The 13,019-nt window shown below is 38.9% G+C and overlaps 6 protein-coding genes across 9 annotated transcripts in view; 4 read left to right on the forward strand and 2 right to left on the reverse strand.

Annotated features, from left to right (window-relative positions):
* LOC104754013 (putative B3 domain-containing protein At1g78640) lies at positions 10-949 on the reverse strand. The gene is made up of 3 exons (XM_019238232.1): positions 796-949; positions 536-696; positions 10-420 (listed from the first exon to the last, which is right to left on the reverse strand). Exons 1-3 carry the CDS (start codon positions 926-928, stop codon positions 10-12), a joined length of 705 nt encoding a protein of 234 aa, XP_019093777.1. The 5' UTR covers positions 929-949.
* LOC109129550 (putative B3 domain-containing protein At1g78640) lies at positions 1,478-2,290 on the reverse strand. Its single transcript, XM_019237844.1, has one exon. The coding sequence runs from the start codon at positions 2,288-2,290 to the stop codon at positions 1,478-1,480; it is 813 nt and encodes a 270-aa protein (XP_019093389.1).
* On the forward strand, positions 3,001-5,958 carry LOC104752293 (chromatin modification-related protein EAF7-like). 3 transcript variants are annotated; one of them, XM_019237919.1, is made up of 8 exons: positions 3,001-3,154; positions 3,435-3,490; positions 3,591-3,715; positions 4,086-4,245; positions 4,327-4,730; positions 4,843-5,340; positions 5,505-5,610; positions 5,717-5,958. In XM_019237919.1, exons 1-8 carry the CDS (start codon positions 3,086-3,088, stop codon positions 5,847-5,849), a joined length of 1,551 nt encoding a protein of 516 aa, XP_019093464.1. In that variant the 5' UTR covers positions 3,001-3,085; the 3' UTR covers positions 5,850-5,958. The 3 variants fall into 3 exon arrangements, with proteins under 3 accessions (XP_019093464.1, XP_010472698.1, XP_010472699.1); XM_010474396.2 differs by having other exon boundaries at positions 4,879-5,340; XM_010474397.2 differs by having other exon boundaries at positions 4,882-5,340.
* On the forward strand, positions 6,262-8,448 carry LOC104752296 (gamma-glutamyl hydrolase 1). The gene is made up of 10 exons (XM_010474399.1): positions 6,262-6,693; positions 6,799-6,885; positions 6,969-7,058; positions 7,151-7,245; positions 7,335-7,395; positions 7,551-7,640; positions 7,738-7,800; positions 7,909-7,997; positions 8,082-8,174; positions 8,263-8,448. Exons 1-10 carry the CDS (start codon positions 6,370-6,372, stop codon positions 8,312-8,314), a joined length of 1,044 nt encoding a protein of 347 aa, XP_010472701.1. The 5' UTR covers positions 6,262-6,369; the 3' UTR covers positions 8,315-8,448.
* LOC104752295 (gamma-glutamyl hydrolase 2-like) lies at positions 8,517-11,327 on the forward strand. Its single transcript, XM_010474398.2, has 10 exons — positions 8,517-9,149; positions 9,323-9,409; positions 9,509-9,598; positions 9,780-9,874; positions 9,952-10,012; positions 10,252-10,341; positions 10,432-10,494; positions 10,649-10,737; positions 10,894-10,986; positions 11,079-11,327. The coding sequence occupies exons 1-10, from the start codon at positions 8,763-8,765 to the stop codon at positions 11,128-11,130; spliced, it is 1,107 nt and encodes a 368-aa protein (XP_010472700.1). The 5' UTR covers positions 8,517-8,762; the 3' UTR covers positions 11,131-11,327.
* The window catches only part of LOC104752297 (N-acylphosphatidylethanolamine synthase-like), a 5,227-nt gene continuing 3,753 nt past the window's right edge, over positions 11,546-13,019 (forward strand). The window contains exons 1-3 of one of the 2 annotated variants that reach the window (XM_010474401.2): positions 11,546-11,752; positions 11,991-12,298; positions 12,405-12,474. In XM_010474401.2, the coding sequence (XP_010472703.1) occupies positions 12,090-12,298; positions 12,405-12,474 (279 nt within the window). In that variant the 5' untranslated portion in view covers positions 11,546-11,752; positions 11,991-12,089. The remainder of the gene's footprint in view (positions 11,753-11,990; positions 12,299-12,404; positions 12,475-13,019) is intronic. The other variant, XM_019237610.1, reaches the window with a different exon arrangement.

Below are 13,019 nucleotides of genomic sequence, written 5' to 3' on the forward strand. Positions count from 1 at the left end.
CTTCATTTCTTAAGCAGGAGCTTTTGCGATTGCACGAGAAAGCACACTAAAATGAAGCTTAGAAGTAGAACACTCCCAGAAGAGACCAACTTCGTCTCCTTTCTTCAAGTCTCTTCTTTGAATAAATGTTTTCAACCAACCATTCTTGAGAACATAGCTACTCCGGAGTGCTAGACACAGCTCGTGCTCACTGTCAGTATCGTGGTCATACACCTTAACCGTGATTCCGGGTTTACCTCTGTCTATCTTTTGGGAATCTTCTAGAGGGAGATGTTTCAGAATGTGCTCGTCAACAAAGCTTTTTTCCAGAATAAGTTTTTGGTTGTTAACACAGTTAACATCACTCTTGGTCAGTTCCTTCCTGATGGTCCAGTGTGGCTCCTCATTTTCATTTTGCTCTTTCGAGATAGTCTTTGTATTCTGTTGCTGTTGATGGCACCGTAGAAAGAAATCACAAATCCGTATGCTCAGATTGACAACTTGATTGATGTTCAACTGGTTTTTCTTACAAGATGAAAGTTCACTAATTACTTACCAGAGAAGAAGAGCTAGACTGAAGACTTGCTGGATTGGTATCCTGAGTATTTTTCATCAAACTTATTTCGACAAATATAGGGTTAGGGATCATAAGAAACTGGCCAGAGAGTCTTTGTGAGCCAAGCGAAAAGTTACTATGGTATCTTCTAGGCAGAGTACCTGCAAACACAAGAAGAAGTGAAGGTACGTTTTCAGAGATAATACAAACCAGAAAACTCACGAGCCATATCTTATATTTACTAGCTTTGATGTTATTACTCTCGAAGTAATTTGGATTTTGCGAGAAGCAATGACTCTTCAACGCTTCGTCTGTGTTCATCGGAGGTGGTTCTTGGCTCATACTCGTCTGATTCTTCTTCGCCTGAGATGTAGAGTGAACAAAGAGAGGCATCTTCGTTTTATTTGAAGGCAACAAAGGATCTTGACTAGTCTTTTCGCGGTTCTTCTTTCCCGGAGATATAGGAACGAACGTCGGAGATAGAGATCTCTGTTTCTTTGGATGTCAAGAATGATTGTGTACTCCTGCGGTTCTTGGTTTATATTCGTTCGAATCTTCTTCGATCGCCGGAGAGAGACGATCTCACTGCTTCCTTGGGTGCGAAGAAAGAAACACCATTTAGAGATCTCTCGCGCTTCTTGGAATCTTCTTTTATCGAAGATACACAGTCACTTCGAAGAGTTATCGACTTATCGTTGAAACAATTCTTGAGAGAATACGGTTTCAGTCTAGATTTGATTTCGTCTCGTAACAAGTTTTTTTATTCGGTTTGGATTAAACCGTATCGGTTTATTTGGATTAAACATCTTTGCATTGAAATTCACCATATAAACCTTCAAAATTTTAGAAAGAAATATTTTTCAATTTTATTGACCACACTTAATTAAAAAAAAAAAAAACCTAAACTAAGTAAAACCAAATCATCTTCGAAATACGATCTCTTCAGCAAACTAGATCTTTCTCATCTTTCTTTCTCTGAAGCACACCAACGTGGAGCCTAGAGTTAGTATTATTCCAGAAGAGTCCAATCGTGTCTCCTTCCACCAATTTCTTCCTCTTAGAAAACACTGCAGACCAGCCACCGTTTAAAACATAGCTTTTTGATGTATTGACGTGTCTCTTGATAACCAACTTGTGCTCAGTTCCCTTTTCTTGGTCGTAAGCTGTGATCTCGATTCCAATTCCTTGTTGGATGTTCTCTTGGACATCTGTAGGGAGATGACTAACGATGTGGGTTTCGGCGTCCACTGTGTTCAGCATAAGTCGGCTTAGTCCATTGACATCGCTGACGGACAGAGTCTTGGCCATGGTCCATGGATGGGGATGTGGTACTTCCGCTAAGACTCTTGCAGCTCGCTTCTCCTCTTTAGAAAGTGATCTCCTCTTCTTAGACTTTCTAGCATCTTTGGTTATATTTTTCTTGATTCCTGCGCAAGTAACATTAGAGTTAATAGTACAGCTTCCTGAAATCCCCAAAGAGAGTTCTAACGAGAGAGAGTCCTTGTTATGTGTTTCTTCCGAGGACTCGAGCTCGACTTCGAACGAGGAAAGGGTCTTCTCCGAAGATGTTGGAACGTCAACGAGAGCCATGGCCGTGTCATCGGAAGAGGACTCTGCTGGAAATATCGAATTTCCAAACAGGCGTAGAGGTTTGCCTTCTTTCTTCTTGGTCGGAGAGATAGCCGTCGTATCATAAGGTCCCATTCCCAAGGAAAGGTAGTTCGCGTGAGGGATGTCCCACTGTTCTTCGGCCATAATTCGTTTGAACATTCTTCTTCTTCGATGGAGGCTTAGGAATCTCGAATGAACTATAGCGAGTCGAAAGAATGGGTTTGTGAGTAAAGGTGATTAAAGAGAGTCGTATATATATAGAGAGCGAACGATCAAGGATATGTAGGTTTTGTTTTGGATTAATAATACCTAATTTGATCAAGAATGGGAGAATGTAAATTCTGTTAGAAATAGGACGTACAAAAACCGTATAAATAAATTACTCGAATCATATTTTTGTTGGGAAATTACATTTTCTAGTATCTTTCTTCCCTCGCGATAGGCAAAAAGGAAGTTAAAAAACAGTGACCGGTCCGGTTCGGTTCGGAACTTTCAAACCGTAACCGAAAGAAAAATACCAAATTTAATATCAATTACTGAAGAAGTTATGTAGTTTGCTTACAATAAATTGAACAGATTTTGGTTTTTTAGTAAAAATTTGACACCAATTTTTATTTAACCGAATTTCAATTCCGGTCTACTACGATGAGGGTTTACCAAACCGAAACACCAAAATTCCAAAAATTATAAAGCGAACCGGACCGATTAATCTGATCTGAATAAGGAAATTAATAAGTGGTAAAAAGGTAAAAGAGCAAAACAGAGATGAAATAGCTAGCGCTAGAAGATGGGTTTGGCGGCCCAAACAAATCGCTACAACAAATCCACAATAAGAATGCCGCGCGTGACTTTGTTTAATGGCGGGAAAGTCTCAGCCATTGCCTCTCTCGACGAAAAAAGGAAAAAATCCTCGCAACCAAATCTCAGAAATCGGAAAAGATGACCCTCACCCGTACCCTTAATGTTCTCGATGAAATTGAGTCTCTCGTCTCCGATCAGCTTCAAGTGGTAATAATTACTCCCTATTTTTTTCCCTTAATTTCTCGATTCCTTTGATTTTTTCTGGTTAGGGTTCCGATTTCCACTTCACTGATTTTAAACAATCTGTCCAAAATTGGTTATCGCTCCTTGCTGCAACCTAATCGGAATAGGGTTAGTTTGTAGTTTTTTGTTGTAATCAGCGTCTGCGTGGGCTTTTAAAATCAGTCTGTAGATTCGGAAGGGTTTTGTAAAAATTGAGTAATTTGGGTTTACAATTACTGATTCGCTCAATCAAATTTGGTTTCAGGTATCTTACAAATGGCTCAGTCGAAATTTCTCCCTTTCATCAAATACTGCCAAGAGGTACATTACATTGTTCCCCCCTAACCTATTGGGAGTTCAGTACATTTTGGCTGTTGCAGATTTGTTTTTGTTTAAAAATTTGGGACTCGTATGTCATTAGGTTGCTTAAGGATTTTGTAGAGAAACATGGCAAGGGTTTTGAAGTTGTATATATTGTGTCCGGGTGCCTAAAGAACAGACCTTCCGATTACTCCGTTAAGCTTGCTTCCAGTACCCAACTTCCAGGTCTCATTCTCATTCAACGACCTCTTATTCTCTTTGTTATTCTTCATGACCGTCTTCTGTATTAGGGTTCTTTTGCTAGTTACCATTTTGCATATAGTTCTCATAGATTTGCGAATTTTGTTAGTTGTCTCCTTCTCGTTCAACTATCTGATAAGCTTATAATGGTAATGATTTGTTTTGCTAGTATTTAGTTTTTTCATCTTACTGATTCTGTTTCCGCCAACTAGTTGTACAAGTACTGTGCGCTGCTTTGTCTGTAGTTCAAGATATTATCTCAAATCGTTTTATTTATTTCAATGTTACAAGTAAGAAGTAAGTGATGGCAAAAGCGCAAATGATTTGACACTTCCCTGTCATTACTTCTATGCAGAAGTGGAGAAAGAGTTCAATGGAAAATATTCAGTACATATCTACAGTGTTCAAGCTAGTATTCCAATTGATCCAGCAGCCATATGGAATGCTGAATTTGTACAAGCAGAAGAACTCTCCAGGCAGCCTTCTGCCACTGAGAATTGCTTGAGAGGCAACAGGTACACTTTTTCTCTTGTTGCATGAAAGATGTCCAGTACTGTTGACTAGCCTTATCCATTCTAACTAGAGAGGTATACCAGGTTTTGTGGCATCTCCAATTCTTTTGTAAAGCGTAACATAGAGGGAACCACTGGCAATGTTACAGCCCCACGAACTGAAAGTGTGAGAACTACAGTACAATCTAAAAGTAGCTTAGATTTTCAAAAGGGTACAGTTCTATCAAACCAGGGAAAGAGTTTTCAGCACTCAAGCCATCAGGCTAAGAGTGAAACTAATGCTGCTCCAGCTCAAAACCAGTCTGTAAAGTCCTCTTCGGATAAAGAAAAATCTTTTCCTGTACCTCCTAATAAGAAGAATGGGCAGGGCGAAAAAAGCGTGACTGGAACTGGTGGTTCATTGAAAAATATGTGGGGCCGTGTGCCTGTGAAAACGGAAGATAAGTCTGCGAAAACAGAGGTTAAAAATCACAGTACTGATCATTCGGGTATGCCATCTAATCTATCCACTCCAGTTCTCTTTTAAATATTGAATGTTTATGTGGAGTTGGCATTTATTCCTGCTTTAGGTACTGATCAATGGCTTGGTGTCTGTTTTAGTTAGTTTTGTTCCTCAATGTTCTGTAATTGGTGCAGAAGACCAAAAACCTTCTCATGATGCTGACAAGAAGGGAGGCAGCGATGATGAGAATCAAGACGTCAATTTCAAGAGAGCGCCTAAGAGTGAGAACAGAAAAAGGAAGGTGATATTTGATTTTTCAGATGAAGAGTACGAAGATGTTATCAGCTTAGCGTCTCCTAGCAGTCCAAAGGTTAATTCACGTACAGATGGTGATCTCAATTCCGAAGATTCAGGTCCAGAGAAGCCTGATGCAGGTGTTTCTCGAGAGATAAAATCTGATGAACAAGAGGTCAGTAAAGAAGACAGGGAAAAAACTGCTTCTATTGATGCTTCTACGACTTTGTCAATGGAGAAGATCCAGGCCATTTGTTCCGAAGCTGAAGTTAATCCCTCAAAGGGAAGAATTGCTGAAGCTCCTAGCTTACCGAAAAGGAAAAAGACGTTGAAGACACGTATTGACGAACGTGGAAGAGAAGGTATGGTCTCTCTCACACACTTAGGCAGCCAATACAGTTTCAAATATAACAAGAATAAACACACATATTCATAGCTTTAGCCACGAGTTGGCTAAATGCGAACTCTTGTTTGGTAAAGTTCAAGGTCTCTTTTACTTATGCAATCCTCTTTTGACTGCATATAGTAACCGAGGTAGTGTGGGAGGAGACAGAAACGAAGGTGAAGAAGGAAGAGGATACTGATACAAATAAGAAGCTAAATGACGGCAAAAACGCAAATGCTGTTAATAGGTATGTTGTTTTGAGATCATTATAAGACCAATCTACAAAGAGCATTTGAAACTTAGTGAAACCCCGAATACAATTCTAAAGCATCCATCTGAGTTTATTGTTTCAGAGCACAGAAGAAGAGCCCGGCCATTGGAAATGCGGCAGCCACAAATATTGGAGGAAAAGTAGGAAGCAAGAAAGGAGGAAACGTTAAAGATCCAAAGCAAGGGAACATAATGTCATTCTTCAAGAAAGTTTAAAAAGCATTCTGTTTTATGTTACAGCCGAGTTTGATTGAAGGATATAAAAATCAGGAACTTGGTTTTCATCTGATTCTATGTTTGAATCCGTTATATAACTCTTGAGCCGTCGAGTGTCTCATTTAATCAAACGGCCAGAGCTTTGAAGCCAACAAGTAAAAAAAAAAAAAGGAAGCAATGTTCCACACGCGGAGAAGTCGGTACGTCGCGTGGCTTTAAAATATAAATATTTAAATGTATAACACGTTTCCCGGGTGGTTACAAATTAAATAATTTAAGAAAGGAAGTGGATTGGTTTTCGAAAAGTGTGTACGTGGATTTTGAATCAATGGGGCCACGTGGCACAATCGGATGGGTTTATAAAATACATAAAAACAAATCCTAATTTCTGATTTCAGATCACACACTCTCTCTCTCTCTCTCTCTCTCTCTCTCTCTCTCTCTCTCTCTCTCTCTCTCTCTCTCATTCGTCAACGGTGCGAATCATCCACCATTGTTGGGCGATCTTCTAGCTCGGAGAATGTGGAGTTGCATCTATTTGTCGATGCTACTCTTCGCTTGGAAAGATATCAGTGTGGCGGCGAAAGCTGCCGATTCGTCTGATTCGATTTTTCTCCCTAGTCAAACCGGTTCTCGGAGTCCCGTTTGCTCCGCGCAGGATCCGAACCTTAACTACAGGCCGGTCATCGGTATCCTGAGCCACCCTGGCGACGGCGCGTCGGGTCGGTTGACCAATGATACTAGCTCGACGTACATCGCCGCTTCGTATGTGAAATTCGCTGAGGCAGGTGGAGCTCGTGTTATCCCATTAATCTACAACGAGCCTGAAGAATTGCTCTTTCAGGTCATTCTCATCTCTTAAAAAAAAAAAAATTACTACTTATACTTTGGCTTAGCTGGACTTCAATTAGGGTTTTTGAATGTTGCTATATTTTGGAATCTGCTGCAGAAGCTAGAACTAGTCAATGGTGTGATATTCACTGGTGGTTGGGCTAAAAAATATGAATATTTCGAGACCGTCAAAAAAATCTTCAATGTAAGTTGAAAACATTGGGACATTCTTGTGTTGCAATATTTTAAACTCCTAAAGATCTAAGAAAAGTTTTATGTTTCTCATAGAAAGCTTTGGAGAGAAACGATGCTGGAGAGCATTTTCCTGTTTATGGGATTTGCTTAGGATTCGAGCTTATGTCAATCATCATAAGTCAGGTGACTACTTTCTTCTTTCCTTATTTACAAAACTCTTGTTTTCAGACTCCATTCTTAAATATTTTTTCCAAATCCTTGTCATTTGGTAACAGAACAGAGACATTCTTGAAAGATTTGATGCAGAAGATAATGCATCTAGTCTCCAATTTGTTGACAACGTTAATCTTGAAGGAACTTTATTCCAAAGGTGCATAGCTTTTACATAGTTTTCCACAGTTTATATATTAAGAACACAAGTTTTTCCCATGGTATAATTGTAGTCTTTCATACTTGCAGATTCCCTCCACCTTTGTTGAAAAAAGTCAGCACAGATTGTTTGGTTATGCAGAAACACAAGGTTAGTAATGTTGCAGGACATGGAAGAACGTTAACTTATTCTGCTTTGGTTGTTGCTCTCTTCCTATTGTTTAGGGTTTACCTCTGTGGTTCCTTGAACGGTGACTATATTCTCATTCTATAAGCTTGCTGATACGAGTTGTTGTTGTTTTCTAGTATGGTATCACACCAGCAAACTTTCAAGGCAATCCTGCTTTGTCTAGTTTTTTTGAAATCCTCACAACCTGCATTGATGAAAACAGCAAGGTAACAACATGAGAACCTCTATAAACAATGAGAACTCTATGAATTCCAGAATCTGACCTTACTTTGTGAACGGAGCTAATTATATTTTCGTTTGCAGACTTATGTTTCAACTGTTAAAGCAAAGAGATACCCAATAACTGGTTTCCAGTGGCATCCTGAGGTATACTGGCCAATTAAACTACTTATGTTTCTAATCCTCTTCTCTGTGGACAGCTTTGATTTTAGAAAAGGAAAACAAATCTCTTTATGCAATATAAATTCTCTGTAGAAAAATGCATTTGAATGGGGATCATCCGCAATTCCTCACTCTGAGGACGCAATCCAGGTGACGCAGCATGCTGCAAATTATTTAGTCAGGTAAGGTCTCTCATCAGCGTTTTTCCAAAAACATTCTGTGCACTCGTTTCTCATGTATTGGGGTTTGAATTGAATGGGGTGCAGTGAAGCAAGGAAGTCACTGAACAGAGCACCACCTAAGAAAGTGCTGAGCAATCTCATATACAACTATAAGCCAACATACTGTGGATACGCAGGGTAAAGCCACTCGGGGACCATCATCTTTACAGAATTCTCTTGTTTATGTTGTTGTCGATTTCTTTTAACGATTCTTTGGATCTTGCAGGAGGGGTTATGACGAGGTTTACATTTTCACACAACCAAGATCCCGTTTCTAAGAACTTACTCGTTGTCTGTATACTGTATTGTAACTCTGATTTCAATATAGGGAGCAAAATTGTTTCGCTCACCTGCATTATTCCCCTGTTCGTATTGTTGATTTGTGTCGATGAAACTATGCTAGCTTTTTCAACATTAAATTCAAAAAAAAAAAAAAAAAACTATGCTAGGTTTTAGGAGCAAATTATTATCATATTTTTTTGAAGAAATTATTCTACCAAAACTTACCTTTGGTATTGGGCAATTTAAATGGGACACGCATGAGGAAAAATGGGCCCCATAGTGACGACGAATACGATACGAGAAAGTGGCTTATCGTTAAATCCATAACACGTGGACGGTGGATATTGGTTTTCTTGATTTGAAAAAGTGCCTTGTGCAGAGGAGAGACTAGCTAGAGAAAGGAGCAGAGACGATCCTTTTTAAGATATACTCTTGTCCTGTGGTATGAAATTTCACATCTCGCGTTTCATCATCCTCTCTGAGATGTGGAGCTACGTCTGGTTAGTACCGGTGGTGGTACTATCCGTGTTCAAAGATATCACCGTAATGGCCAAAGCCAACGAGTCGCCTGCGGCGATTTTCCTCCCTAGTCAAATCGGACTCGATGATTCACCTCGGAGTCCTCTTGTGGTATGCTCCGCGCCTGATCTGAACCTCAATTACAGACCGGTTATCGGGATTCTGAGCCATCCTGGAGACGGCGCGTCGGGTCGTTTGAACAATGCTACGAACGCGTCGAACATTGCGGCGTCGTATGTGAAATTGGCTGAAGCTGGTGGAGCACGCGTTATCCCCCTCATATATAACGAGCCCGAAGAACTTCTCTTCCAGGTTACTCTTATATTATTAGCTCAGCCGATTCTGTATAATCTTTATAAGTTTCCTTTTGGCTGCGTTTAGTTTTTTTTTTCATCAATTAGGTTTGAAGGTGTTGTTGTTATGGCTTAAGAATTGGATTGCTTCTTCCTGATATTATTTTCTAAAATTATCTTGGATCACTGCAGAAGCTAGAGTTGGTCAACGGTGTGATACTCACTGGTGGTTGGGCTAAAGAAGGATTGTATTTTGAAATCGTCAAGAAAATCTTCTATGTAAGAAGCTCTACATTGGTTTCAATTTATTTGGGGGTTGGACAATAGAATTCCAATAAAATGATTTTATTGATATATCTCTATGATCGATCCTCTCAGAAAGTTTTGGAAAGAAACGATGCTGGTGAGCACTTTCCATTATATGCTATTTGCCTCGGCTTTGAGCTCTTGACAATGATCGTTAGTCAGGTAAATGCCTTTTTTTTACTTCTTGTGGGAACTTTTTTCGGTCAATGAATAAATGTAGCTGAATATTAGAATGTGGAATCAGTCTAAGGCAAGCAGAGAATATTAGAATGTGAATGAATGTAGTACAGTTTGAGAATCAGCAAACTCCATTCAAAGTCTATAATCCTTGCCTTTGTCACAGAACAGAGGCATCTTTGAAAAAGTTGATGCAAGAAATTGTGCATCAAGTCTTCAGTTCATTGAAAATGTTAATATCGAAGGAACCGTATTCCAAAGGTGCATACAGCTTCATGATGTGTATATATGTTTTGCAATATATTTTATTTATAATTGTAATGTTTCACATATTGCAGATTTCCACCAGAGTTGTTTAACCAGCTTAGTACAGACTGTTTGGTTATGCAGAACCATCAGGTTAGTATTTGCAACCTCTAATTTATATCACAGTTATACTATGGAATATAGTTGTCACTATATTTGTTGCTTAACATGCTTATACATTCTCCATAGAGAGCAGTTTGACATTATTAGTTTTGTTTACCGCTACACTTGTGCAATTTTTCTTGCCATTTTCTACTTTCTTGTTCTTGAATAGTTAATATCTTCCTTCTATCTGCTTGCTGATACTAATACAAATTATCATGATTTTCCAGTATGGTATATCACCAGACAGCTTTGAAGGCACTGTTGCTCTGTCTAATTTCTTTAACATCGTCACAACATGCAGTGATAACCACAACAAGGTATTGTTATGATCTTAATAACCATACAGATTTCATATATTCTAAAATCTAACCTCATAAAAACAATCTACTTTTTATATATATTTCCAGATATATGTTTCAACAGTTAAATCAAAACAATATCCAGTGACGGGATTCCAGTGGCATCCGGAGGTACATACTCACTAGTTAACTTACGTCTCTCATTTAGTCCTTTAGCGGCTAGGCTTAGTTATCACTGTGGTTCATTGCGTTATTCTATAAATAATTGTATATTGATGTACATACAGCTTTTTTAAAAGAAAAGTTCCCTATAATACTCTTGCAGAAGAATGCATTCGAGTGGGGGTTATCCGGCATTCCACACTCTGAGGACGCGATCCAGGTGACTCAGCACGTTGCAAATTATTTAGTCAGGTTTGTTCTTTATTTCAAGGTTTGTTAAGAACTGATAAGAGAGTGCAGCAGCAACTCTAATTGCTATATTAGGAAAGCAGTTGGCATTAGAATCAATATAAAGAAGTATTCATGTAATGGATTCTGATGGATTTAGTTTTGTTGAATGTGGTGCAGTGAAGCAAGGAAGTCACAGAACAGACCATCTTCTGAGAAAGTGCTGAGCAATCTCATTTATAACTACACCCCTACTTACTGTGGATATGAAGGGTAAAAAGCCACTCGGACAATCTTTACATAATTTTCTCTTCTACTGTATGTTCAACGATTTTTGGGATCATCTAATATGGTAGATAATGCAGGAGAGGTTACGACGAGGTTTACATTTTCACACAAGAACGATCTCTTCTCTGAGAACAACGTCGCCTTCTCGTGTGTTTGTTCAGGGAAAACCAGTGCAAATTGTGTTTTCAACTCTGTGATAGTGTATCTGTTGTAACTCTTCATGTCTATATAATCAAACAATGTACGCTCGCCCTTCTATTGTCAAAAGAAATAAAAAATCAAACAATGTACGCTTTTGTATATAGAACATGAAAGTCTTTGATTTATGTTTAACTTAGTGTTAATAAGATAAAATAATCTGTGTTCGGTTCATTATAAAGATAGAAGAAATTTTAGTCTTTTATACGAAAGAAGAACGTCAATAATTGGTGACCAAAAAAAAAAAAAAAAACCTCAATAAATAGTATGAGTTGGGCTAAATAAAAGCCCAATTAAGCATAACGGGCAGATAACAATTTGACTGTTTACAGTTCGCCAACCGACGACAATGGGAAGTGGGAACTCTGACCTGCCAATAATCCTGGTTCATCCCTTAAATCGGTGTCCCTATCTAACCGTACCGAGTTAAACCAACCACATTCAATTGTTCGTCCTGGCTTTGAACTCTCTCTCTCTGGATGAATCCTGAATCCTCTCAAGCAAGCTTCTTCGATTTCCCTCTGACGCCAATCTTCTGGTCTCGATTCCAATCGTAAGTGTTCTTCGTTCTCTAAGTGTTGTTTGGGACTAGTCTCAATGTAGATCGTCTTTGGAGATAATTTAAGTAAAGAGATTGATAATCCCTAATTGTTCCGTTTGATTGTTAAAACTTTACTAGATTAGTCGAGATTACTTATTTAGAGACTTATGCTTAGTAAACGAACTCTAGTTATGTAATCGTTGCATCGAATTTTGTCGGTTGTAATGCTAATTTCCGGTTTGCACTTCAGAAACCGGCCCTGTATAATGCAAGTAGATTTAGCTTCTATTATGATCTGTTGAAGAGAGACAACTTTGAAGCTTTCTTGATTTCGTGGGAAGAGGCATAAATGGGGAGGATAATGGAATGGGCTGCAAGATCTGATCATTTGGGAGGACTTCCAAGGAAAACTGTGATAATGGCTGTTAGTGCGTTTGCAAGAGCAGTAGCTAATCTTTGCAACAAAAGCTCAGTTCACAATGCTGATACCCTTATGAATCTTGTCCGGTCAAGACCACCTGGTGTTCCTCTCATCACTGTTAGTAATCACATGTCGACGTTAGTTAATTTTAGAACCTCCAAAAAACATAATCTTTTCTTGTTGTCATAATCTCTTTACTTACACTCACTTGTATTTTGGTGTTGATTTCTTTTTTGTAATCAGTTTGGATGATCCAGTAATGTGGGGTGCGTTCAAGGGTCTCCTTTCCCTTGATCTAGAATTGGCTCGCTGGGTTCTTGCTGCAGAGGACATATGTTTCAGGAACCCTATCTTCTCCTACATTTTCCGCACTGGTATGTCATATGTTTTCGTTCTTGTCTTCTTCTCAGCTGAAAGACTGTGCAATCAGTGTTTTGTATGATTTTCCCGATTTGGACTTTTGTTAGTAGGATTTGGTGGTTTTCCTTCTTACCAAAATAGGATTTTTCTCATGATGAATGTTAATGATTTCTTCTGAGCAGGAAAATGTATACCTATAACTAGAGGTGGTGGAATCTACCAAGAACACATGAATGAATCTCTCCAGCGATTAAAAGATGGATCTTGGGTAGTTATCTTGCACATTTAAACATTCTTTCTTTCTGGGCTTTTCTGACCTCTAACCGTTGGTACTACTCACCATGACTAGTAGCTGCATACCTTCCCAGAGGGAAAGGTGTTTCAAGAAGATGTTCCTATAAGACGACTAAAATGGGGAACTGCAAGCCTCATCGCCCGCTCTCCAGTTACCCCAATCGTCTTGCCAATAATTCACCGTGGTTTTGAGGAGGTAACTCG

This window comes from Camelina sativa, chromosome 16, assembly GCF_000633955.1.
Source record: "Camelina sativa cultivar DH55 chromosome 16, Cs, whole genome shotgun sequence".
In the NCBI taxonomy this organism is placed as follows: domain Eukaryota; kingdom Viridiplantae; phylum Streptophyta; class Magnoliopsida; order Brassicales; family Brassicaceae; genus Camelina; species Camelina sativa.

Bases quoted from the DNA above. Each gene is read 5' to 3' on its own strand.
- LOC104754013 (XM_019238232.1), bottom strand. From the start codon at position 928: ATGCCTCTCTTTGTTCACTCTACATCTCAGGCGAAGAAGAATCAGACG. The intron at 697-795 runs GTAATAACATCA...TTGTGTTTGCAG, and splicing joins AAATCCAAATTACTTCGAGA to GTACTCTGCCTAGAAGATAC. The intron at 421-535 runs GTAAGTAATTAG...CAACAGCAACAG, and splicing joins AGTCTAGCTCTTCTTCTCTG to AATACAAAGACTATCTCGAA.
- LOC109129550 (XM_019237844.1), bottom strand. From the start codon at position 2,290: ATGGCCGAAGAACAGTGGGACATCCCTCACGCGAACTACCTTTCCTTG.
- LOC104752293 (XM_019237919.1), top strand. From the start codon at position 3,086: ATGACCCTCACCCGTACCCTTAATGTTCTCGATGAAATTGAGTCTCTC. The intron at 3,155-3,434 runs GTAATAATTACT...ATTTGGTTTCAG, and splicing joins TCTCCGATCAGCTTCAAGTG to GTATCTTACAAATGGCTCAG. The intron at 4,731-4,842 runs GTATGCCATCTA...TGTCTGTTTTAG, and splicing joins TCACAGTACTGATCATTCGG to TTAGTTTTGTTCCTCAATGT.
- LOC104752296 (XM_010474399.1), top strand. From the start codon at position 6,370: ATGTGGAGTTGCATCTATTTGTCGATGCTACTCTTCGCTTGGAAAGAT. The intron at 7,641-7,737 runs GTAACAACATGA...TTTCGTTTGCAG, and splicing joins GCATTGATGAAAACAGCAAG to ACTTATGTTTCAACTGTTAA. The intron at 7,998-8,081 runs GTAAGGTCTCTC...AATGGGGTGCAG, and splicing joins GCTGCAAATTATTTAGTCAG to TGAAGCAAGGAAGTCACTGA.
- LOC104752295 (XM_010474398.2), top strand. From the start codon at position 8,763: ATGAAATTTCACATCTCGCGTTTCATCATCCTCTCTGAGATGTGGAGC. The intron at 9,875-9,951 runs GTGCATACAGCT...CACATATTGCAG, and splicing joins GAAGGAACCGTATTCCAAAG to ATTTCCACCAGAGTTGTTTA. The intron at 10,342-10,431 runs GTATTGTTATGA...ATATATTTCCAG, and splicing joins GCAGTGATAACCACAACAAG to ATATATGTTTCAACAGTTAA.